The sequence below is a fragment of the Thunnus thynnus genome, chromosome 2, assembly GCF_963924715.1.
Source record: "Thunnus thynnus chromosome 2, fThuThy2.1, whole genome shotgun sequence".
Classification (NCBI taxonomy): Eukaryota; Metazoa; Chordata; class Actinopteri; order Scombriformes; family Scombridae; genus Thunnus; species Thunnus thynnus.
The window spans coordinates 25,162,996-25,184,680 of record NC_089518.1 but is presented as its reverse complement, the minus strand read 5'-3'; the positions used below and the strand labels follow the sequence as shown (position 1 = coordinate 25,184,680).

Sequence of the window (21,685 nt, the reverse complement as noted above, 5' to 3'; positions counted from 1 at the left end):
AGCTTAGTGCAACAATTAAGTGTTTTAAATTTGCTACAGCTCTGATTGGCAACTCTGACTGGTTTCTTCTGCGATAGCAATGGCAGCCCAGGCTCATGGGTATCACAGTATTTAGAGCGATCTGCAGTATCGAACTGACGGAAATGTGACACATTTGTGACCTCAGCAATCCGTATGTTACTCTGTGGTCACGTAGCGTCCCCTCACATCATTTTCAGGGAACCACAGATGTCTAATTTCTGCCTGGAATAATAAAATGAAACCAATTTTTAAATCCACTAATTCCAGCCACTGTTGCAGCCTGCTCAGCGGATTTAACATACATTCCAGCAAAGAAGAGGAGAGCAGGGGGACACGCTCTGTGGAAATATTGGATCCAAACATTTGTTTCGCCCTGGGCAAATATTTTATCACTCCAGGCAAAAAGTATTCACCTGTGAGATCACAAAAATATCTTTGAAGACACAACTTTCTGTTGGATAACAGGTGAAAAAAAATAACATAACACAACAACTAAGGTTTGCATATGTAAAGATGGACATAGCATGCAATGACGTCATCCACTGGTTTGCATGGAGCCTGTTATGAAGACCACAGAACACCCATGTTTTTTTTCTGGTTGGAGCAAAGGCCTTTCAAATATAGGGAGCAAGATGGAGCAGGAGGGTAAAAAGAAGAAAAAACATGATTTCTCAGCAACAAAGTTGAAACAATTAAATCTGATGACAGGACACTCCTGTGTTTTTATGTTGAGGAACATTGATCCCTGTCTGCAGATTATGACTTTTAAAGTAAAGCAGCATACACTACATTCTGCTTTGCAGCATTCACCTGCCACTATAATCTGTCCTACGCAGCACATTTGAAACTCAGAAATGCTTTGCTTTTTGTTCAGCTTCAAAATTTGCTTTCTATAGGTGAAACTTTAAAGCATAATAGAGCTACAGTTCTGCAAGAAAATGTCAAGTCCTTGATGTGTTGTAAAGCCGTGGCACAGTGTGTGTGTGTGAGAGAGAGAGAAAGAGAAAGAGAAGGAGAGGGAGTGAATGCTCCAGATAAGAGTTTTGATGGTGATAGTGAGGAAGAGGGCTTTTGGCATGAAAGGGGCCAGTGTGTGATCATGATGTCATTAGAAGTATACAGTGAGACAGACCGGAGGAGGCTGCTGCACCGCTCTATACCCAAGGGATGTCATTACCAACTGGAACTGAGCAGGGACCTGAGCACAGGTCAGACACACAGGAAGTGTTCTCTCTCTCGCACGCACATACACACACAGGAACAGGTGTACGCTTACTCGCATGGATACACACATGCATAAGTGTGTTTTTATGCTCAGACGCACACACTATTTCTCACAGGCAGGCATCCATCACATAACAAATGGACAGTTCTGTCTGGCCTCTGACAGCCGACTGGTGCTTTTGTTGCTAAACCTGACGAATTCCTCAATATCCAAGTGGACACCTCTATGGACAAATGTGCCTCATTAATGAGCGCACACAGATGGACGACGCACACACACACACGTGCGCGGGCTGAGGGCTCGTGCTGTGCTAAGTTGCCATGTGTATACTGGTGTAGCAGTCTGCGCTTCATTACTGTTCACACACAGACAGTTGCAGTGTTTTTGTGTCAATGTTTAATGAGGGGCTGGGAGTCGGGGGACCTTACTGCTGTCAGGAGCTCCTGTAGTCTGGAGCTACCACCTGTTCCCATTCACTCCCTAAAGGCTTTAACACACACACACACACACATTCACAGGAAAGACACACAAAAGCATGCAAACAAGAAGCAGCATGCACAAAAACATGTCCACACACACACACACACACACCTGACAAACTACATACACTGATTTAGTCATCCTGTGGCACCACTGTCAGTGTTGGATGCATGTAAACAGGTTATTGTGGTTGGCTGAGCCTGGCTGCCTGACAGAAGCTACAAAGACCATGGGAATATCAATTGATACATTTCATATTCCTCGTCAGCTCGCCGGGATGACAGCGTGAAAGCTGCTGCCAGCGAGAGTGATCCCTCTCTGCCTTCTCCTGACACCACCATTTGATGGAGATCTGAACCGTCCTGACTGATTGGCGCTCACTGACACGCCGACCAACGCACGCCTTCTAGCTCACAGACCGCGTCCCATAATGATCCATGACAGACTCTCTGAGACAAAAGAGAAGCTGTAAAAAAAAATTAAAAAAAAGAAGAAAAAAAAAAAGACTTCTTCCTGTTTTTTTTTGTGTGTCAGGGTGCAAAAAACAGCGTTGAGAGGACATAAACGTACATTTCAAAAAACTAACTTTTATTAAAACAAAAACGAAAAACAAAAAAAAAAATCAATTATTGACTCATTAATAACAAGATTATAAAACAGTGATTTAGTTACATAAATAAATTGATATCGGTGTATCAAATCTTAATTTCATAAGCATGTATACATGGGTCATTGTAATAAATAAAATGGGAGAGCAGAAGATTCCTACACAAACAAACAAACAAAAAAAAAAAAAACTAAAATAAAAACAGCTAGAAAGACTCAGAGGAAATTGTTTCTGAAGAGAACAAGAGACACTGGACAACGTATTTTTCACCAAACACACGTGAGGAATTGCTTTGTTAAAGCATGAGTTACACAGCCATTCACTTACTAATTAAGGACACTAAAGCTGGGACCAAGGTGGGTTGTCTCTCACCTCTTAGAACGCGTTTGGTTGTTAGATAGATCTCCTGTTTGGTTACTTTAAAGCGTTAAGACAAGGCAAGAGAAAAGGCTGCTTTTATCTTTAATGAACGCAAGATAGAAAAAGATGCACAGAAAAGAAAAAAAAAATCTGATATAAAGAAGGTAAAAAAAAAAAAAAAAAAAAAAGGCAAGTAATGATAGGACAGCTGAACATTGCAGAGGAGACACTGGTGTTACGTGTACTGAGGGGAGGAAGTGAGGAGACTCATTGTGTTTGTCTTAGCTAGACTGAACCTGTGCATAATTGTCTTTTACTATTAAGTTACTCTGATAAGGTTTATATTACTGCAGAATGAGGCAGACTTCAGCCAAGAAATGTCCTTAAATGCATGTAAGGCTGGACACATAATACATGATTTTTTTTTTTTTTGAAGCCAGATTCATCCCCAATTAGCTCCTGTATAAAGCACATTATAGTTATTTCCCATAGGATTCCATGGAAAAATATGCTAGGACAACAGCTTACATGCATAATTAAGTACTTCAAGAACTCTTGTATTGTGTTTTCAAACATTTATCGACCAATGGCCTCCTTCTCTCTCTATGCTTTAGTCAGCAGGAATGAAGTAAGACAACAACGTTTCTCTCCGTCATCACCAATTTGACTCAACCTGCGTTTTTCTGACGGGATCCAGCGTCTCAAGTATGAACACGTGCGGCCCCGTGAGTCCAAAAAGCCCGTCAACAAGCTCAGTCTAGTCATTCTGATATGTTCTGTTTTTCGACAAAAAGAAAAAGAATAAAGAGAAGACAAAAGAGAGAAAGAGAAGGAGAGCGAGAGAGAGCAAACTACAGCGGCTTCAAGTATTTCACATTACATAGAATACTCTGTATAAATTAGTTAACATATACTTTCAGATCCTCCATATTCAGACATATACTATGGCATATATACAGAGTACAATAAATGCTCGCTCATGTTGTGTCATGTTTTTGTCTTTTTTTTTTTCTTCTTCTTCCTGTAGTCAGTCGTTCATTTGTTCCACCTTTTTCCTGTGTAGAGAAATCCCTGAGAACGTTCTGGTTGACAATTACTGAAGGTTCCACACAATGAACTATAACAGTAGAAAGTCTCATTTCTATGATTCACATGCACAGAGGGAAATGACACTGGCCTGTTCCGAAGATACCGAACAATGGTGGCTATACTGTAGAGATGAGAGGGGGGGGGGGGGGGGACTGACATACTGACACGTCGTCTGAGTGCGTTGTCGCCAATTTTTGGGGTGAAAGTACCGTTCATTGCGAGGGGCGGTGACGTACAGCAGAGCTGAGCGCAGGAGCACTCAGCAGGAATCTGACTCCGTATCTCCTCATAACCTTGGTCTCGCTAGTGAAACTCCTGTTTAATTAACACTGTCAGCTATCATACATGATAAATATCATGATAGCATAAATAAACTGGGAGCAGGTTCAATACCGTATCATGAGGTAGTCGTCTCCCTCTGGGTATCTGTTTCAACTAGAAAACTCAACTATATCAGTGATTAAGTCCAATTTGGGCTGTTAAAAAATCACAGCTGTGCTACATTACATTAATGTAGCAATAATACTCATTATCTTTGCTTAATGTGCCATCACTGTAGAGCCTGTATACTGTCCTCTGTCTAAAACAGGTCCTCATTATAGAGGTGGGTGAGATTACAACACTAACAACAACAAGAGTTAGCATCGTTGTGTGTAATGAAGCAAATGCCTGGGACCCAGAGAAAACTAATGGCTGCTGAAGTGCTGCTGCTGCTGCTACTGCTGTCTGGAGAAATGCTGATGGCGGCTTTCTGTCAGTGCTAACCCAAGCTGTGCCGAGCCAAGCCGAGCCGAGCCGAGCCGAGTTAAGCTGTGCAGTGCTGCCCAGCACCCACAGGTGAGGGCCTGGACAAAGGGAGGTGCTCTGTGTGGTTTAAAGCCTTAGTTTCTCTTTGAGGATGCCGAGACGGTTTTTTTTTTCTTCTTCTTCTTCTTCTTCTTCTTCTTTTTTGTTTTTACATGAGCGCTATTGTAGAAGGGCTTCAGCCACTTGACAACATATAACTCAATATACACTGAAAAAGGGAAAAAAGATGTTTTAAATCATAAAAAATAAAAGGAACAAAAAAAAAAAAAGCCATTTCACTTTTCATTTTCCTTTCGCACACATGTAGAGAAATACACACAACATTCACAACGTGACAAATTTCCTCTCTTCTGAAAAATAAAAACACTTCTGTACACATAGTAGTAATAATATTATTAATAATAATAATAGTAATAATGTTTATAACAATAACAACAGCAAGAACAATAATACCGCGTGTGGCTCTGTTGATTTTTTTGTCATCTTTTCCTTTCTCTTTTTGCTTCATTGTACAAGTCACATCCCTCTTTTCACTTGTCTATTGTATAAGTCCAAAAGAAGTTCAAAAGGCAGACTCAAGTTAATAGAAAAGTACTAGAGTGGGAAAGGGGGCTTTTGGCAAACCCCCAGCCTCACCCTCAGCCAAACCGCTCCCTCACCAGCATCATTAGTTTCTTTTTGCCCTTGTAGATCTGTTTCAGGTTGTCTATGAACTGCGTGAACTGAATGTGTCCGTCGTGAGCCATCATGAAAGTCTCCCGGGCCTTCCCAAGGAACTCTATGAACTCGCTGTAGTGACGCGGGCTGATGTGTGTGAGCCGTGAGTGTGTGGTGTTGATGTAGGCCCCGATGGTTGCGTCCAGCAGCTGCCTGAGCGGCGCCTTGTCCAGGGACATCAGCTTCCCAGAGTTTCTGCGGCTGTGCAGTGCCGACACCATGCCCGGCGTGGTCAGTGTGCACCGCCGCAAAATGTCAGATAGCACGGTGGCACACTTCACGCTCTTCACCACCAGGGGGATAACGGCGGCCAGCTCGTTTTTCCCTAGCGAGTGGCTGAGCGCGCAGGCCCACAGTACGTCGTTGATGGCGGGGTGCGTGTCCTGGTTGTAACTGAGGTTCAGATGAGCCATGGCTAACGTCGCCAGCTTGTAGGCCCTCATGGGGTAACCGCGGTGTTCCATGTAGCGCGCTATAGTGAAGAGCTGTGTGTAGCTCATCCCTGTCGCCGCCGCGTCCAGTACAATCTGGTAGGCTGTCTCGAAGGCAATGTGGTCCTTTTCACAGAGTGTGAGAGCGGAGAGGGCGCAGTTCTGGGGGTCCTTCATGGCACACTGCAGGGCGAGGGTGCGGGCGGATGAAGCCAGGTTCTCCTGCTGGTGGCAGTCCAGGTGGAGGCGTACGATAGTGCTGTTGGACATGACAGTGGTGGCCACGATACTGGTGGCTTCTGTGGGGGTGAAGAGGGTGAACCAGCTCTGCATGATGCTGTCCAGGGCGTACACTCCTGACACACACACAAACAGGAGAGAATGAAGAGAAAGTTGGGAGCGAAAGCAGCACAATCTGCACCTGATGCACATTTTAAAACAACCAAAGATAAACGACTAAGTAGTCTGGGTCACTTACCAACTTCAGTGGCACATGTGACTAACCAGCGCACCATTTCTCTCCTCCTCCAGTTTAATGTGGACAGAGTTATTCTCATCACCTGAGCAAGATGGAAAAGAAAAGACGTCAGGTGAGTTGTAGAAAAAAATGCTTCAACAATGAAACTCTACCTTGCAACAAACTGTACAATAAGGCTGAAATATTTATTTTGAATAGGTCTTGTTCAACGCCGTAGCTAAGGAACTATATGGGAAAAGATTTTATTTCATTTCCATCAATCCTTTTTTACTGTTTCCCTTTGCAATTGTATTTTATACTAGCTGAGGCACACGGCAGCTATACACAGCACAATACAACCTAACAGAGTTATAATAAAAAAATCCAACTTGGCATTCAAATGATACAAAGTAGAAAATCTAATTTAAGAATATATCCAAGGAAAATTTAGCATTAAATTAAAGTAGTTTTGTTATCGCATAAAAATAAGTGAAGTAACTAAAACATAGTGACAAAGGGAGGCTACACAGTTCTACTGTGGAGCGAGCTTCAAAACAGAACTGATAAGCATCATTTTAATTTTTGAGTTTTTGAAGCAAAATTAATTGCTCCAGGTTCAAAGGCAATAAAGAGCTCTTGCCTGATCTGCAAAAGCCTTATAAAAAACTTAATAAATATACTGTATTTAATTTAGTAAGAAAAAAGGGTCATCATGACATACAGTATATATGTCAAACATGTATCAGCCAGCTAAAAGGTACAGTATATACTGCTGAATAAAACAAAAATTATGTTCCGGTGTCTGTAGTTAAGAATTTAAGGGAAATTTCTGTGACAATCTGAAAAATAAAAAACTGAGCTCAACACAAGGCCGGTCCTTCTGGTGGTGCTAACATTCAGAAAGCACTAGAATCCAACACCAGCACTCATATTCCAGTCTAAGGTGCACAAAATGTAGACGCTATAAGGAGGGAACACAGTAATAAGGTCCTCTGAGTCATCTTTAACCCTTTTCCCAACATTCAGACATGTTTAGATTTGCAGAAAGCTAAAGGATACACAGAGGTGGATCTGTGATGGTATAGTAGACAACTCAAGGGAGACATGAAGTCTGGTGATTGTTCTGCATAGTCGTATAATGGCCATGCAATATGAAGCCATTTCACAGGACGGTAAGTGCACCCTATAGTGCAAATACTGTTCCCTCATGATGATCCCATATTCCACGATGACAAGGCCATCACACATTTTTTTTTAAAAACTAGTTTTACAGTATCAAGGTTTCATGAACACAATTATGAAGTCAAATTCTGTTTACAACCTCTCAATTCAACAGATCTAAACATAAGTGAACCATTATGGCAGGCTCAAGAGCTGTTCACTTTTTTCACTAGAAATTTAGGGTTAGGGTTAGGTTATCACTGACACAACAAAAACTAAAACTCAGTAATAATCAGTGTGACAGAATTCAGGGTTTTAACAGTTTAAAAAATAAACAGTGGCCTTATAGTGACTCAGTATTAGTAGAGTATTGCAAATGAATGAATATTGGTTGATATTAATTTGAAATATTAAAAATAGATATAAGTATATTGAACATAGTACCCACACTACGTGGGCGTGTCTGCATACCTGCAGTCCGAGCTCCAGAGAGACTTTGAGAAGTGTGATGTCAGGCAGGGTGTCCATCAGAGTGGCGATCTTGAATGCATCCTGTGCCAGTTTGAAGATGTGAGACGATGAGTGAATGTTTTTCTGGATGGACTCCAGGACTGTCTCCAGCCTGCGACTGTCACCTGGAAGAGATAGGGAACAGGACAGGAATGTTTTAGAACAGGATATGTTAGCGGCATAGCTTTTTTCCGTGTACTATATATGTTTATGTCAGCGTGTATTTGAGAATATGTCGGCACCTTTGGCAGCAGTGAGCATGGTGGAGGCCAGCTCACACTGCTGAGACTCTATGTGGCTCAGGGTGAACCAGCGTGGGTAGCGGTTGGGCACCACGGACACGATGTGGTGAGGTCGTGACAGGTCACCGGACGAGGCCGTCGATTCCAACACCGGCAACCTGATGGAGAGACAGAAAGAGAAGATGATACTCTGCAGAAAACAATTTACTTCAGTTAAATATATCATATAACGAATGATGCTTCAGAATAAGAAAGACAGAGATGGAGAGAATGATAATCAGAGAGACACCAAGAGTCCATGAATGATCAAAATCACACTTTCTTCATACAGTAACAAGAAGACAGACAGAAATACTGTAAAGACAGAGAAAGTCTTCATTATGAGTGGTTTGAAAGTGACTTCAAAATGAAAATGACTTCAGTGATCACAGGGGGATTACAGTTATCCTATCCCTGCAATTTACTTCCAACCTAGTATTTAATCACCTAGAAACCAAGGTATAATTAGTATTTTCTTCACTCTAATTGGTCATAATGAAGTCAGAGCCGTGCAACACCTGCTAGTGGATGAAGAAGCTTCTCTAGTTCCCCTCTCTCTCTCTCTCTCTCTCATTATAATAACACTGACAGGGCCAGGTCCTCACCAGCACCATGAGCAAAACCACCATTACCACTGTGACCAGCTCATCTCCTATTCTGCTTCACTTCTCTTCCCTCCGCTCCCACCTCAGTTTCAAAGGTCTTCTTTCCTTCAGAAGACAGCACAACCTGGCCTTCTCTCAGCCAATCACAAAGCTAATTGAGTCCACGGGGAAATTAAGGAATTCACCTTCCAGCCCCGTAAGGCTGGACACACATCAAACAAATACCGACACACATGAATGAAAAGAGCCAGCACACACACACACACACACACACGCATACGCTCAGACAGACACACACACCTGCCCTTTTGAAAACACATCAAAGCAGCCCGGTAAAAGCAATGTGATGCTAAATGCCAGTTTCAATTTCAGAGCAAAGTGCATGTGATACTGTTGCCACCTGAGTGAAGGCATGTACAAAAACAGCCTCTTCGTCACTCGGTTTTGCCCAAGAGGGCACAAATGGGGGCTCGTCACTTGGAGAGAGAAGGTGACAAAAACCCGGTCGAGATACGCCAGAGTGTGAACACTGACACTTGGTGTAAAATGGAGATGTTTGGAAGCCTTAGCAACAGCCAGGTTCCTTCCACACACATCTAAAGAGCTGCTAAAAGCTCCCACCACACTGGGGACTTCTGGAAGATTCCTGGGGTGTAGCAAAGCAAAAAAAAAAAAAAGGGCCCTGGGTAAAGATGGAGGCCTCATCAACATTCCTGTCTTTGTTTGGTTTTCACCAGAGAGCCAGAGGCCTCCATTGGATGGGAGCTTGAGAGGCCTGGCTTGCTGAAAAATAACCTCTTCAAAATGTTGGGAGGAAAATCCATACTGGGCTATTGTTCCATGAGAAAAAAAAAAAAAAACAAATGATGAAAAAAAAAAAAAAAAAATCCTCATGGATTGCTGTGAAGCATTCAGTCTGAGCACAAGTACAGTAAATTTGCTGCCGCAGGTGCGTTCTCATCGAGCACCTTGTAAACTACAACAAAATGGTGCACACTGGCTGTAAACATGATCATCTTCTCTGCGCAATAACACTACACAAACTCTCAACTCGACGTCAAGTGTGCTTAAAACATCAAATTAAACTCATATTTCTTTACAGAACAGCCTTATCGTCCGGATATAAATGTGCATCAATGATATATAAAACACGAACAGAGTGAGCTGTAAGAGGCAATCAATTCCCTGTGCAAGGCAGTGAGAGGAGGAGGAGGAGGGGTGGGTGAGGGTTGGGGGGGTGGTGGTGGGCAGCAGCAGCTCTGGTGTCAAACGGGTCCTGTGGCACTGTAGCACCCTGTCACATCTGAAAAAAGGGACACAGCAATACGTATCGCACCAGAAATATTCAAGGGCGACTGAGTGAAGTGAGTCTGCAAGGGAGCACAGAAGACAGACGCCATATAGTGAGGAGACACGGATATGTAGAAACAGCTGATGGGTTGCAGTTTCAGTAGATCAGGGGGATTATTTACGGAATAGTAACACACACTTAATTGCGTATTTATACACAGGAAGAATGAGATGCAGACCGAGAAGTGAAAAAGAAGGAAGTATGACATTGATAAAAAGCAGTCCAGTCAGCTGGTCAGCATCACCATGACTACTGACCTCTCTACCTCGTGGTCCTTTCCCTTTCTGACTGTAAACACCCTTCACTTTCATAATTTATCAAGCACACATCTATCAGCTAAGCTACACATCCGCTGGAAGACCTCCACTCTATACACAAACTCAAAGTTGGAAACCGTCAGCGCGACCGCTCTGCTGTCTTGACAGGAGTGACGAGAGGTAACCCCCCGAAATTCAGCTCGCAGCTCTTAAGTGCCTAGTATGCGTGAAAGTGACATCTGCTTTGAGTGAGGCACTGTTTTCTGCACAGCATCAAAACGGTGATCAATTTCTCAGTGTTATAAGAAATTTGCCTTAATTTGAGCTTAATCTTTGTGCTTTTTTTTTTTGTTTTTAAGAAATGTCAAAAGAGCACCGACAATAGAATTTTATCTGACTCATAGGTAAGCATATAACTGAATTTAAAACATGAAAAACAAAGAATGTAGTTGAACCCTTTTACTGATACCTGCTTGCTCTATTGTTTTCAAGTGGTCTATTTACCTGTTAGTATTATGATTATGTGCGTGTGCATGTGTTATAGCATGTGTCTAAAAAAAACGAGTGAATACTGATGGCGACTTGAATTCTGAGCATCTTTTTTTATGTCTGTCTGTCTTTTTCACATGAATATATGCATGATCGAAAGAGGAAAACATTCAGAAATGTTTTGTGTGTTTTCAACGGCGCTACGTGTAATTGTAACAGACTACACGGTCTGACCTCACTTAAAGAAACGGGGACGTCAGCTACCTGCACGTGTCATTGCTATATCATTGACTCAGTTTGTCCTAACGCTGCAGTTATGATAAACAATGCTGTATATTCAAAGATTATGGATTATGCGGAGGATCAAAGGTTGTGGATTATAGTGAGGATCTAGATTCATTAGCATTGGAAGACTGGTATCTTATATGGAAATCTTATATGATAACAAGCGGTTGGGATTTGTCTCCTTGGCTTCCAAAGAATCGAGATAAGAACCGTCTCCTGAGAGGGAGCGAGTTGCTTCTTCTGTGGCTGCAGAATTCAAAATCTGGGCAGCTCGTGAACCAATAGGCAGTGTTTTTTTTTTTTTTTTGTGTATTGGCCGCTCACACCAAGCCATCGCACAGCATATGCTGCTCTCCCATGCTTTAATTAACCTCATCCACAGTGCACACACACACACACAAACACGCTTTAAAATACTTCACTGGATATGCATTTGTGCATGGAGCCAGCCTGACTTCCTCTCATTTAAAAAAAAAGCTGAGAGAAACTGTGAAAGAGTACAAGACAAATAGGGAAAGCAAGTGGAAAGTGAAAAAGTGTGTGTGTGTGTAAATGAGCGAGAGAGCTAGACTTTTTCTCTCTCCTTGTATCAATGATAGTGTTATAATGGGTCCATTAAAATAGCCCTGGTTCCTTTACCTCCTCCTCTATATTTAACTGTTCGCCGTCCCGTGGGAGCGAGGAGGTATATGCTATCATATTACACTACGCTACATTACACACATTCATTATGTGCTGAGTAGACACCCCTGGCTCCCAGGAGCACCCATAAGTGGCCATATTATTCTAAATCGCCGGTTTCACACCACAGGAGTGAGGATGGAGGAGGTGAGGGGAGGAAACAGGGGAAGGTGAAGGGAAGTAGCAAGGGAGGGAAGGGAGAGGCTGACTCAGGGAAAACAGGTTTGGGACACGGGTTAGAGGCAGCGGCTGGATGTGCAACCTTGAAACCGCACGGCTCCTGAATGAAAACTCCGACCATATTGTTTTGGTTTCGTAAGCATATTATTTCAATTCCTGCCGCCTCCTAACTGGTTAACAGCAGGAAGGTGTGAGCGCTGTGTTTGCTGTCCTTTTGTTCTGCAATTGTCCAACTGTGAGACTTGACGGTGTAAGAAAAAAAAAAAAAAAAAAAAGAACTCACTTCCCATTCATTCACTGAACATTTGCCAGTTTTCCAGTGATGGACTCAGAGGCCTCGCTTTGTAGAAACACAACAAACATCTTCCCCACACTGCCCTGTCCCTGTTGGCCCTGTGTGTGTGCATGTGTGTGTGTGTGTGTGTGTATGTGTGCTTCCTCCTCATTACAGCCACACTAATTACACTCTCATTAATGTAATTAATATTCACTGATCCAGCTCCCACTAGTCACAACATCAAAACACAGCAGCGCAGACTGATTAACACACATACACATGTACACATTGTCCACAGATGAATACACACAGGAGCTTAATATAGAGAGATCACATGGACAACGCACAGTCAGTCCCACAAACAGGACAGAGCCACACACAGACACAATCCTCTATAAAGTTCCTGTCTGGTAAAAACCTCTTAAATCTTCTGTTTATAACTCAGATTTGGCCATGATGACAAAATATGGCAGAGTTTTACAGCTGGAATCTGAAACCTGAATGCCGTGTGCTTGATTGCAATCTGCAAAAATAAGTTGTTAAGCAAGTGATGCAGTTGGTTGGTCTTAATAGAGGTGTAACTTTGCTGATTTGAACTGTTTCATTCAATTCAATTCAAAGATTTGTAGACACTGACTATGTACGCACTTTAGTACGCACGTCAGTAAGTGAACGCGTCACCGTCTGACTGTCTTCAGTTCAGTAGTACATTCAGTATGTTGCTGGTTCAAGCTGTTATGTTCAATTCAATACAAAATTAGGCGTAATAGCTCAGCAGCAGAGTATTTGCAACAGTTATCACATCATGATGGTTTCTGTGGTTTTCGATGCCTTTTAGTAACATACTGTGAATCACTGCTGAGCTGAAAAGGTGCTCTTTGTCACCAGTGAGGGGAGCTCCACTGCTAAAAGCTACTGATTTGGTCGGAGGTGATTGAGTACAGTCAGTTCAGTTTGAGGATTTGTTTGTACCGAACAGGCTTCACAAAAACAGCCATGTTTTGGAGCTGACCGCCGTACATTTAAGAGTTGGAATTTTTAAAAGGCTCCATAAGACCAAACTTGGGAGGATTTTCTTAATCCAAGGATCAGAATGAAATTCTTCAAATTAAAGTCAATGAAATCTGATCAACAAGATTTTGTCATGATTATAGCCACACACACACACAACTTTAGGGTACCTACCTCATGGCTCTCAGTGCAATTTTGTACGCTAGTTCAGCGTCGTGAGGTAGGAGAGAGGTGAAGAGATAGCGGGCGAAGGTGTGCATGGGAACACTCTCTCTGTGGACAATCTCCCCCAGGCCAGCGTACGGGCCAGCTGTGCAAAAAACACACAAACACAGACAAGGGGAACGGTTATTAGTGACAGATGAAAAAGGGGGAAGAAATTAACAATTATGTGACTCATTGGATCCATGAATTTTATGGTATGGTATTGAATTTTATAGTATCTACAGTAAAAACAGACAAGAAAAACAACTGTTTTTTCATTCTGTTGTACTGTGAGTTGTGCTTTTTTATGCTGTAATACACTTAGGAGAGACTTATCTGGTCTATCCCTCCCAGCCCGGGAGAGTCAAAGCCACGCGGCATTTAAACAAACTGTGACGTCAAAAACCATATGGTCGTGTGTAGACTTGGCCCTGCGCTCTCTCCCTTCTCTCCCCCTCTTCCTCCACTTCCCCTCGTCTCTAGTGGGTTATTTTAAACCCCAACAGGCTCCTAAGCCACAGACCACATCACACAGTGGCGCGGCTGCAGCCTCCAGGGGCCCGCAGAGGCCTCAGAGCCGGGTGCTCTATTAGTAACGGAGCCAGAGGTGGGTGGTCGCGTCGGGCCGGGCAGGGCTGGGCTGGGGTTTGGGTGGGGTCTGGAGTAAAATCTTGACTGGGTTGGGCCAGCCAGGATGTGTCACCCCCCCTCCTCCTTCTCCCTTTCCCATAACCAAACCCCAGCCGTTGCATTCTGTTCCAGTTCAGTCCTGTAAATGTACACACTGTTGTGTGTGCACGCATGTGTGCTGACACAATACCCCTGGTGTTACTGTGTAAAGAGCTCATTTTGGTCTGGCCCGGGGCAGCTCAGCCTCTATTTGCACCACAAAATGAAAGGACAATAAATAGTGAGACAGAGTCCAATGTGTTTTTTCCTGTTTAAGCAAGAATGTGTAGGCTGGTGTGTGGGAGGAGAGACAAGACAGAGAGGAGTTGTGCGTGTATATATACTGTATATAGACAGTATATACATATATATATATATATATATATTTATATGTATGTGTGTGTGTGTGTGTGTGTGTACGTGTGTGTACGTGTGTACATGTGTGGGGACTGCTGGGAGAATAAAAGCAGAAGCAGAATAAGGGTGAAATGTTATCTCTCTCACCCTCTAGCAGAAAGACAGCTTGTTTTCGGAAGATTTTGACCAGGGAGTCGTCCAGTTCCACTTCCTGCAGCTTGGCCAATAGCTGCTCTTCGTTGCGGCACACCTTTTCTTGCGCGTACAGCCCGTCTGGCATCACCCGCTGCTGGCCTAAGCCAATCAGAGCCGTCTCCACTGCCAGCGCCACGTAGGATTCACCGTCTCCCAGCAATCGCTGCACGGGCATCCGCTGGAGGTCTGCGCGACTAACTACACTGGAGCAGTCTGTGAAGAAGACAAAGATGAGAGGTAGATCAAAGGAAGTGAGCTGGCGTGAGGTGGTAGTCAGTGTTATTCTCTGAGGTCTGGACGCTAGATGAGTCTGTCTCTTATGGAAAACCGCTGTGTCAGTCACACAGTAGATGTCTGAACCCAGCGACCATCCAAAATAAAGATTAACGCCTCAGGAGCATTCCTCTGTTCACTGCTCTACCTCAGAGGAGAGGGCTATTTCGGTGAGCAGAGGAGGCGATGAGGGACGGAGAGATCGAGGAGCGTGGGGGAAGAGAATTTAAAAAACATGAGAGGAGGCATGATAAGATGAGCCAAAGAGACTGAAGTTGAATCTGCGCTTTAACTGTGCTTTATAACATCTGCATTCTAATGTAAGCCAAGAAATACAAAAAGACATGAAAAGTATGAGGCTGAAAAAAATCTCTTTGCCATCTAATGTCACAAATAAAACATTGGGAATAATATACAGAATGTGCAAAAATGAAAAATGTATAAAAATCTGTGTATAAATATACAAACCTTTGCGTACTTTCATGATTGTAGCCCTGCTCATTTTATACAATGCTTTACTTATAGTATTGTTTTATATGTGGTAATTATGTACGCCATGTATACAGTATGTTATATTCAAATCATATGATACACAAGTATGTGACACAACATACTGTTTAATCTTCTTGGCTTTTTTTTGTTTCATATGTTGCCATAGCACCAGGGCTATATTAAGTATATGTGTAAATTTCTTTTCATTGGGGACGCCAGTTAAATCAGCAGTACCTGAGAGGTCTAAACAGGTATTCGAGCCCTCCTCTCCCGCTCGTCCCGACTCTGTCAGGGTGCTGAACAAGGTGCCGATGGGATCCAGGGGATGTCCCACCCAGCCCTCCATGTTGGTGATGGAAGTATGGCCTTTATGGAGCAACTCTGAGACAAAGCGGAGCAGACAGTGACGCAGTTAAAGGAGAGTGCAGACAGAAGTATGCTGTTAACGCGATGTCTTGTAAAACCATGCACATATTTTCTGAACTGAAATTACCAAAATTATTCAATGACCTCCACCAAATAGACCAAATGAAAAGATAACAATAAACTAAATAAACAACTTGACCTGCACTAGATAAATGAACAAGTTCTTACATCAAATTAAACTAAATTAATAAGGACAAAGAATTCGAGCAAAATGTTATTTAACAACAACACGACCTCCCTCTCTGTTAATTACTTCAAAAAATGGACACCTTAAAAAGAGGCTTCACCTTTCTTGTGCCGTCGGAAGTGCTCCAGTTGCCTCTGCTGCTGCCGTCGTAACGTGTTTACCACAGCGATGGCCAGTCTGAGGGCTTCTCTGGGGTAACCGTGTGAACGCAGGGCGTCCACCCTGGCACAGGCCGTTGGGACATGTTCTGAGAAAACGGCAAAGTTTTAACTCTCATCATCTCTCACTGTGTCTGCATGTTCCCGGACCAACTTACTGGATGTAAACAACCGATCCGACACTCCTACACCCACATACAGTAAACACAGACTCACCATGCCACAGGGGTGAGCCGCGTGTGTCAAAGAGGGAGCCCTCCTGGTTGTCATGGTAACAGTAGTTGGCATAGAGGTCACTGGCGATAATGTGCTGGAGGTGTCGGTCCTGCCAGTGCAGGTCACAGGCCTCAATAGCCCGTGTGAACACAGTCCTGTGGGGGCGCATCTCTGCAGGAAAAAGAGGTGGAAGACAGGCGGAGGAAGGATTTAATGCTCGATCACCTTCACATGCTGAGAGAAAGGCAGGTAATGATCATCAGCTAGCCCACTTGCATGGTCATTTGGTTGCCTTTTGGCTGAAAAGTCCATGCATTATCATATTAATATTAATAATATGTTAATTTTTGCGCATTAGCATAATTACTGTAAACAAACATAACCATAACCTAGAAGATTGGCAGCCTGTAGCAGCTTCTACACGGCAGAAAATCTGCCACTGTTTTCATCTGAACTGAAGTGAAGCTTTCAGCGCGAATGAGCTTCATGGAAAAATCATCTCCAAAGGGTTGATCATCTTTCGTAAGGTAGAAGAAACACAAACACATGCAGAATGATGCAAACAGTAACCTTCAATATGCATAAGATGGAGGCTCCTCTATTGATGTACAAATGCTACATTTAGCACTTCTCACCTTTTCCACTGTGAGATACTTTATTACAAAGTAAATATGTTATTGACAAACATACAAAACTTGTCAATCTCTGACCTTGGTTGCCATGGGCACCCTGAGGCAGTGAGTGGGTGAGGTTGGGCAGCTCGTTGCCGTGGTTACCGTCCTCCCAGGGGCAGACATCCACGCTGTTCCATCTGCGCAGCTGGCGCAGCCATGATGACTTCTGCTCTGGCTTGCAGTGGGGGTTCAGTACGATGCACATCCACAGGGCACCTGGACACACACGAACATAAACACACACACACACAAACACACTTGAGTCACCTACCCTACTTCCCAGTGATGTAAGCAATGAGTCATACAATGCAGGAAGGTGTATCTTTTGAGATTAAAAACTCCTAAACACAGCTATCTGGCAAGATTGAAAGCTCGAGGCAGTTTTCAAAGATGTGCAGCAGTCATAACATCGTTCCTTTTTCTTTTAGAGCACATTTTGTATGCTGCCGCCCTCTTGCACTGGAATACAAAACTCTGTGAAAACAGAGAACTTAACTAGTCCCCAGGCAACGTGGACTGCACACACATCATTTTGGAGTAAATTGGAACAAACAGAATATGAAAAGTGGCTAAGTCTCTTGGGATACGAGCACATTCAGGGATTTTTACTCTCAAGACTGCTGGAGATATGTACACTCCTCAGCATGTGTTTGTGTGTTATTGTGTTGTTTTTATGCATGCATGCAAAAGGCGGAGAGAGTTTGGGAGGAAGGACGAAGACAAGGACGAAGACAGAACATGAAGAGCGAAAAAAGAACACAAAAGGTGCAGAACAGAGGGAGAGCAGGAAAAAAAAAAAGGGGGAAATAGAAAATGAAATGGGAGCGGAGATGATTTGGACGAGGAGACATGGCTGAGGACAAGTGAATGAGGCTCGGCTTTGTGTCTGGAGGAGAGGAGTAGTTGCAGCTCAAAGGAGAAAGACAAAAGAGGGGGAGAGAGAGAGAGAGAGAGAGAGAGAGAGAAGGAGAGAGAGAGAGAGAGAGAGAGAGAGAGAGCGGTGCCGAGAGGCAGCATTCACCACACATCAGGGGGAGTGATAAGGACTTGGGAAGAAGGGTTTGAAGTGTGGACTTCAAAGAGACCGTACACACACTTCCAAAAATACGTGGGATTGAAACAGATGAGATCACTGCGCTGTCCTCACAGAGTGCAGAACAAGACCAAAGGGAGAAAATGAAAATCATCATCGCCAACAACAGCAGCATCAACCAAGACATTAGAGGGAAACAACAAAGGAAGGAGACAACACGACTGCTGTCCTGGTGACGGGCTTGTTGGTTTTGTGGTTTGTGAGGAAGTGTTTCGCTGTAGGTACAGTACATCTGTCAAAGGAACTACACACTGTATCAAACCAAACAACTGCATGGCAAGCAGCACTCTGTCACATTAACTAAATATATAATGCGAAGCGTTTGAAAACATTACGGAGGTCATAATATTTGGGGTTTTGATGAGGCGCGATGTGCTGCCTTAAACGGCTTGTAATTCACAAAGACACTCTTGCTGAGCTGCCAAACCTGCATTCACAGTCAGGGGGAGAAGACTGGGCTGTCAGTGATGAGTGTGTGTGTGTGTGTGTGTGTGTGTGTGTGTATGTGTGTGTGTGGGCTGTCTTGGAAACAAAGGACAAATAAACAAACAGGGAAAAAAAATATGCGCGTGTGTGCCTTTGTGTCGATGTCTGCGTTCGATCACCCACCTTGCTAAATCTCTCCGTGCCTGTGCATACTGTGAAAGATGTGTGTGTGTGTGTGTGTGTGTCTGTCTCTACGTGTGCACTTAAGTAGGACAATTTGTGTGCGTGTGTGTTTCCCACTCACCCAGCTCGTCCCAGAGCTGTCTGTACTTGTCGGTCATGGTGGTGCCCTGCTGTCTCCACAGCGCCAGCCGAGGGTCGGCCATGAACTGTTCTGTGATCAGTGTTAACATCCTCGCTCCGTTGGAGTCACGCATCTTCAACATCTCCCTCACCTAGAGGAGGAGAGAGGAGGAGACAGGGAGGGACGGTTACATACAGGCCCGCACACACACACACATGTGGTTTATACAAACACATGTAAAAAGAGGACTGTGAGGAAACAGACGAACGCATGAAAATATACTGTAAAATCCAGGATTTTTTTCTGTTTTTCTAGTATTGTGAAAATGAAAAAAAATTACAAAAATCTGAGTGAAAATATGATTTTAAAAACACTTTTCAATGCAAACACACAACTTTCTTTTTTCTCTAAGAGGGGCACTGGAGGAAAACCGGCAGCTCTGTTCTCTCCTTCTTTTCTCCTCGCTTTCTCGAACCGCATCTTCTGAGCTGCGCTAATCGCAAGAGGACCCAATTTATTGTAAACTACGGTGGTCAGCAACTTCTTGCAACAGGGAAAAAACAACCACTTCAGTGAGTGGGAGATATAAAATTCAAGTAAAATTGGTTGAAACAGAAATACTGTTAGAAGTTCTCTGTATTTTTTGGCTAAAAATCTGTAAAAAAAACAAAACAAAACAAACATTTCTATCCACAAACACACACCAAGAAAAAGCCACAGACACAGGATTACGTATATACACAAACGCATACGCAGTACATGTGTTTTTGTGATTTGAGGGCATGTCGGTGTACTCTAAACGTGGGTGTGAGTGTGTATGTGTCTGTGCAAGCATGTATGTGTCTGTCAGTATGTGTATATGTGCGTGCGTGTGTGTGTGTGCTGAAAAAGATAGAACAGGCATCAAAGAGCGTGAAGCCGAGAGACATTCTAAAAGCCGGGCAGGGTAGATGATAATGGCCTTGCCTTGCGGTCTTTACATAGCACACAGCACATTAATGCTGGCCTCGCTTTGCCACCGTAATACCAGGCAACAGAGCGGACACGCACACATCTCTCATGTAATCGTTTAATCGTGGGTACAGAGTAGTATACAGTGCAAGCTTTCCCTCTTTCTATATCTCTTTCTCTCCCTCCATCCTGCAATTAGCTCCAGCTAAGAGGCGGCGTGCCACTTTTTAATGTATGTGCCAATATATGTAAGTTGTTTTGTCTGGGATTACTTTGAACAGAGGAAGGCCTCTTTTCAGAAGGGAATTGAAGAGAATACAAGTGCACTAGAGAGAGAGAGACAGAGAGAAAATATTTATCAACAGGATACAGAGGGAAGGATAAGGGTGAGACTGCATTTTTCGTGTTCTTGTAAAGAGGAAAGGAAACTTTAAAAAAAAAAAAAAAAGAGAGAGAGAGAGGTTAGAATGAACTGTGTGCTTGTTGCTGTGGCAGTCAGGGTTGGTATGTGTTGTATGTGTGTTGTTATGTTCTGTATGTGAATGAATGCTACTGGCTCCTGACCTTGCTGAAGAGCAGGTTGAGCTGCTTGCCCGAGCCGTGGTATCCTCCCTGGGACAGGAAGAGCTTAACTTGCTCCTGAACCTGCTCCTCATCCAGATGCCAGCAGTTCTCGTCGTCCACGCTGGCTCCTGCCGTGGGGTCCGGGGCCCCTACACACATACATAAATATAATATGTGGATTAGGCCACTATGTTTTCATCATTTTTGTCCTGATAAAAATACTGTACTACTATTACAGAGTGATATATTAATATTTTTATAGGCAACTATAGACTTAAATAATGTTAATGTGAACTCTACACTTTAGTTATGATATTATATCTTTGGAAAACACAAAAATAGTCACTATTCAAAAAGTAGACCAACAACAACCACAATTTAACCACAATTCTAACCTCAATTACTTTGATAGTCAAGCAAAAATGCCAAACCTTCTGCTTCCAGCTTCTCAATTGTGAGGATTTGCCGCTATTATTTGTCTTTTACTGTATGATAGTAAACTGAATATCTTCAAGGTTAAGAGTGTTGGTCAGACAAAGCACGAAAAGTCAAGATGTCACCCTGAGCTTTACTGTAGGAAATTATAAACAGGCATTTTTCACTATTGTTTAACATTTTATAGGTCAATTAATCAAGAAATAAGTCTTCAGGTTACTTAATAACGAAAAAAAGCTGCAGCCCTAACACATTGTTACTTCTGAACCAAAGCTTCCAAGACTTTTCACCATGACGCTGTAGAGAAGAAGAGAAAAGCTGCAACTATAATTCAACGTGAATAATATGAATGTGGAATATTTTCATGTAGTCTGCCTTCTTCCATTAATGCTACCTCCTGTACCCCAGTTATTTGGCACTTTATTCAAGTGTATTTTATAGAAACAACCCCAAAGCAAAACTGAATTTATGAATCTATTACTCGTCATAAAAAGTTAGATTGTAATGTACCTTTGAACATACTGACTCACAGTTTCAACAACACATTGATTTTGTAATAACACTTTGTATTGTGAACGTAATTTTCCCCAACATTGTAAACAGTAATCCAGTTTCTGTATCCCTCAAAACTAAAGTAATGTTGTTTCCCGGAAGGAAAAAGTAAAAGACATAAAGACTGAAAAAATATACTGTATGTACACATAAATCTCAAACAGATTAAATGAACAGGAGCCATTCAGTTAGATGCTTTGATTCAGATGACATGTTTCAATTTTAAA

At 42.9% G+C, this 21,685-nt stretch overlaps 1 protein-coding gene across 1 annotated transcript in view; it reads right to left on the bottom strand.

The window, feature by feature from the left end:
* Positions 1 to 2,612: 2,612 nt before the first annotated feature.
* Positions 2,613 to 21,685, bottom strand: part of LOC137198603 (zinc finger SWIM domain-containing protein 6-like) — a 44,667-nt gene continuing 25,594 nt past the window's right edge. The window contains exons 3-14 of the mRNA XM_067612456.1: positions 20,472 to 20,620; positions 18,957 to 19,107; positions 17,170 to 17,349; positions 16,460 to 16,630; positions 16,186 to 16,332; positions 15,707 to 15,853; positions 14,660 to 14,920; positions 13,457 to 13,592; positions 8,108 to 8,265; positions 7,827 to 7,990; positions 6,216 to 6,297; positions 2,613 to 6,093 (exon numbers count right to left, since the gene is read on the bottom strand). Of these exons, the coding sequence (XP_067468557.1) occupies positions 5,228 to 6,093; positions 6,216 to 6,297; positions 7,827 to 7,990; positions 8,108 to 8,265; positions 13,457 to 13,592; positions 14,660 to 14,920; positions 15,707 to 15,853; positions 16,186 to 16,332; positions 16,460 to 16,630; positions 17,170 to 17,349; positions 18,957 to 19,107; positions 20,472 to 20,620 (2,612 nt within the window). The 3' untranslated portion in view covers positions 2,613 to 5,227. The remainder of the gene's footprint in view (positions 6,094 to 6,215; positions 6,298 to 7,826; positions 7,991 to 8,107; positions 8,266 to 13,456; positions 13,593 to 14,659; positions 14,921 to 15,706; positions 15,854 to 16,185; positions 16,333 to 16,459; positions 16,631 to 17,169; positions 17,350 to 18,956; positions 19,108 to 20,471; positions 20,621 to 21,685) is intronic.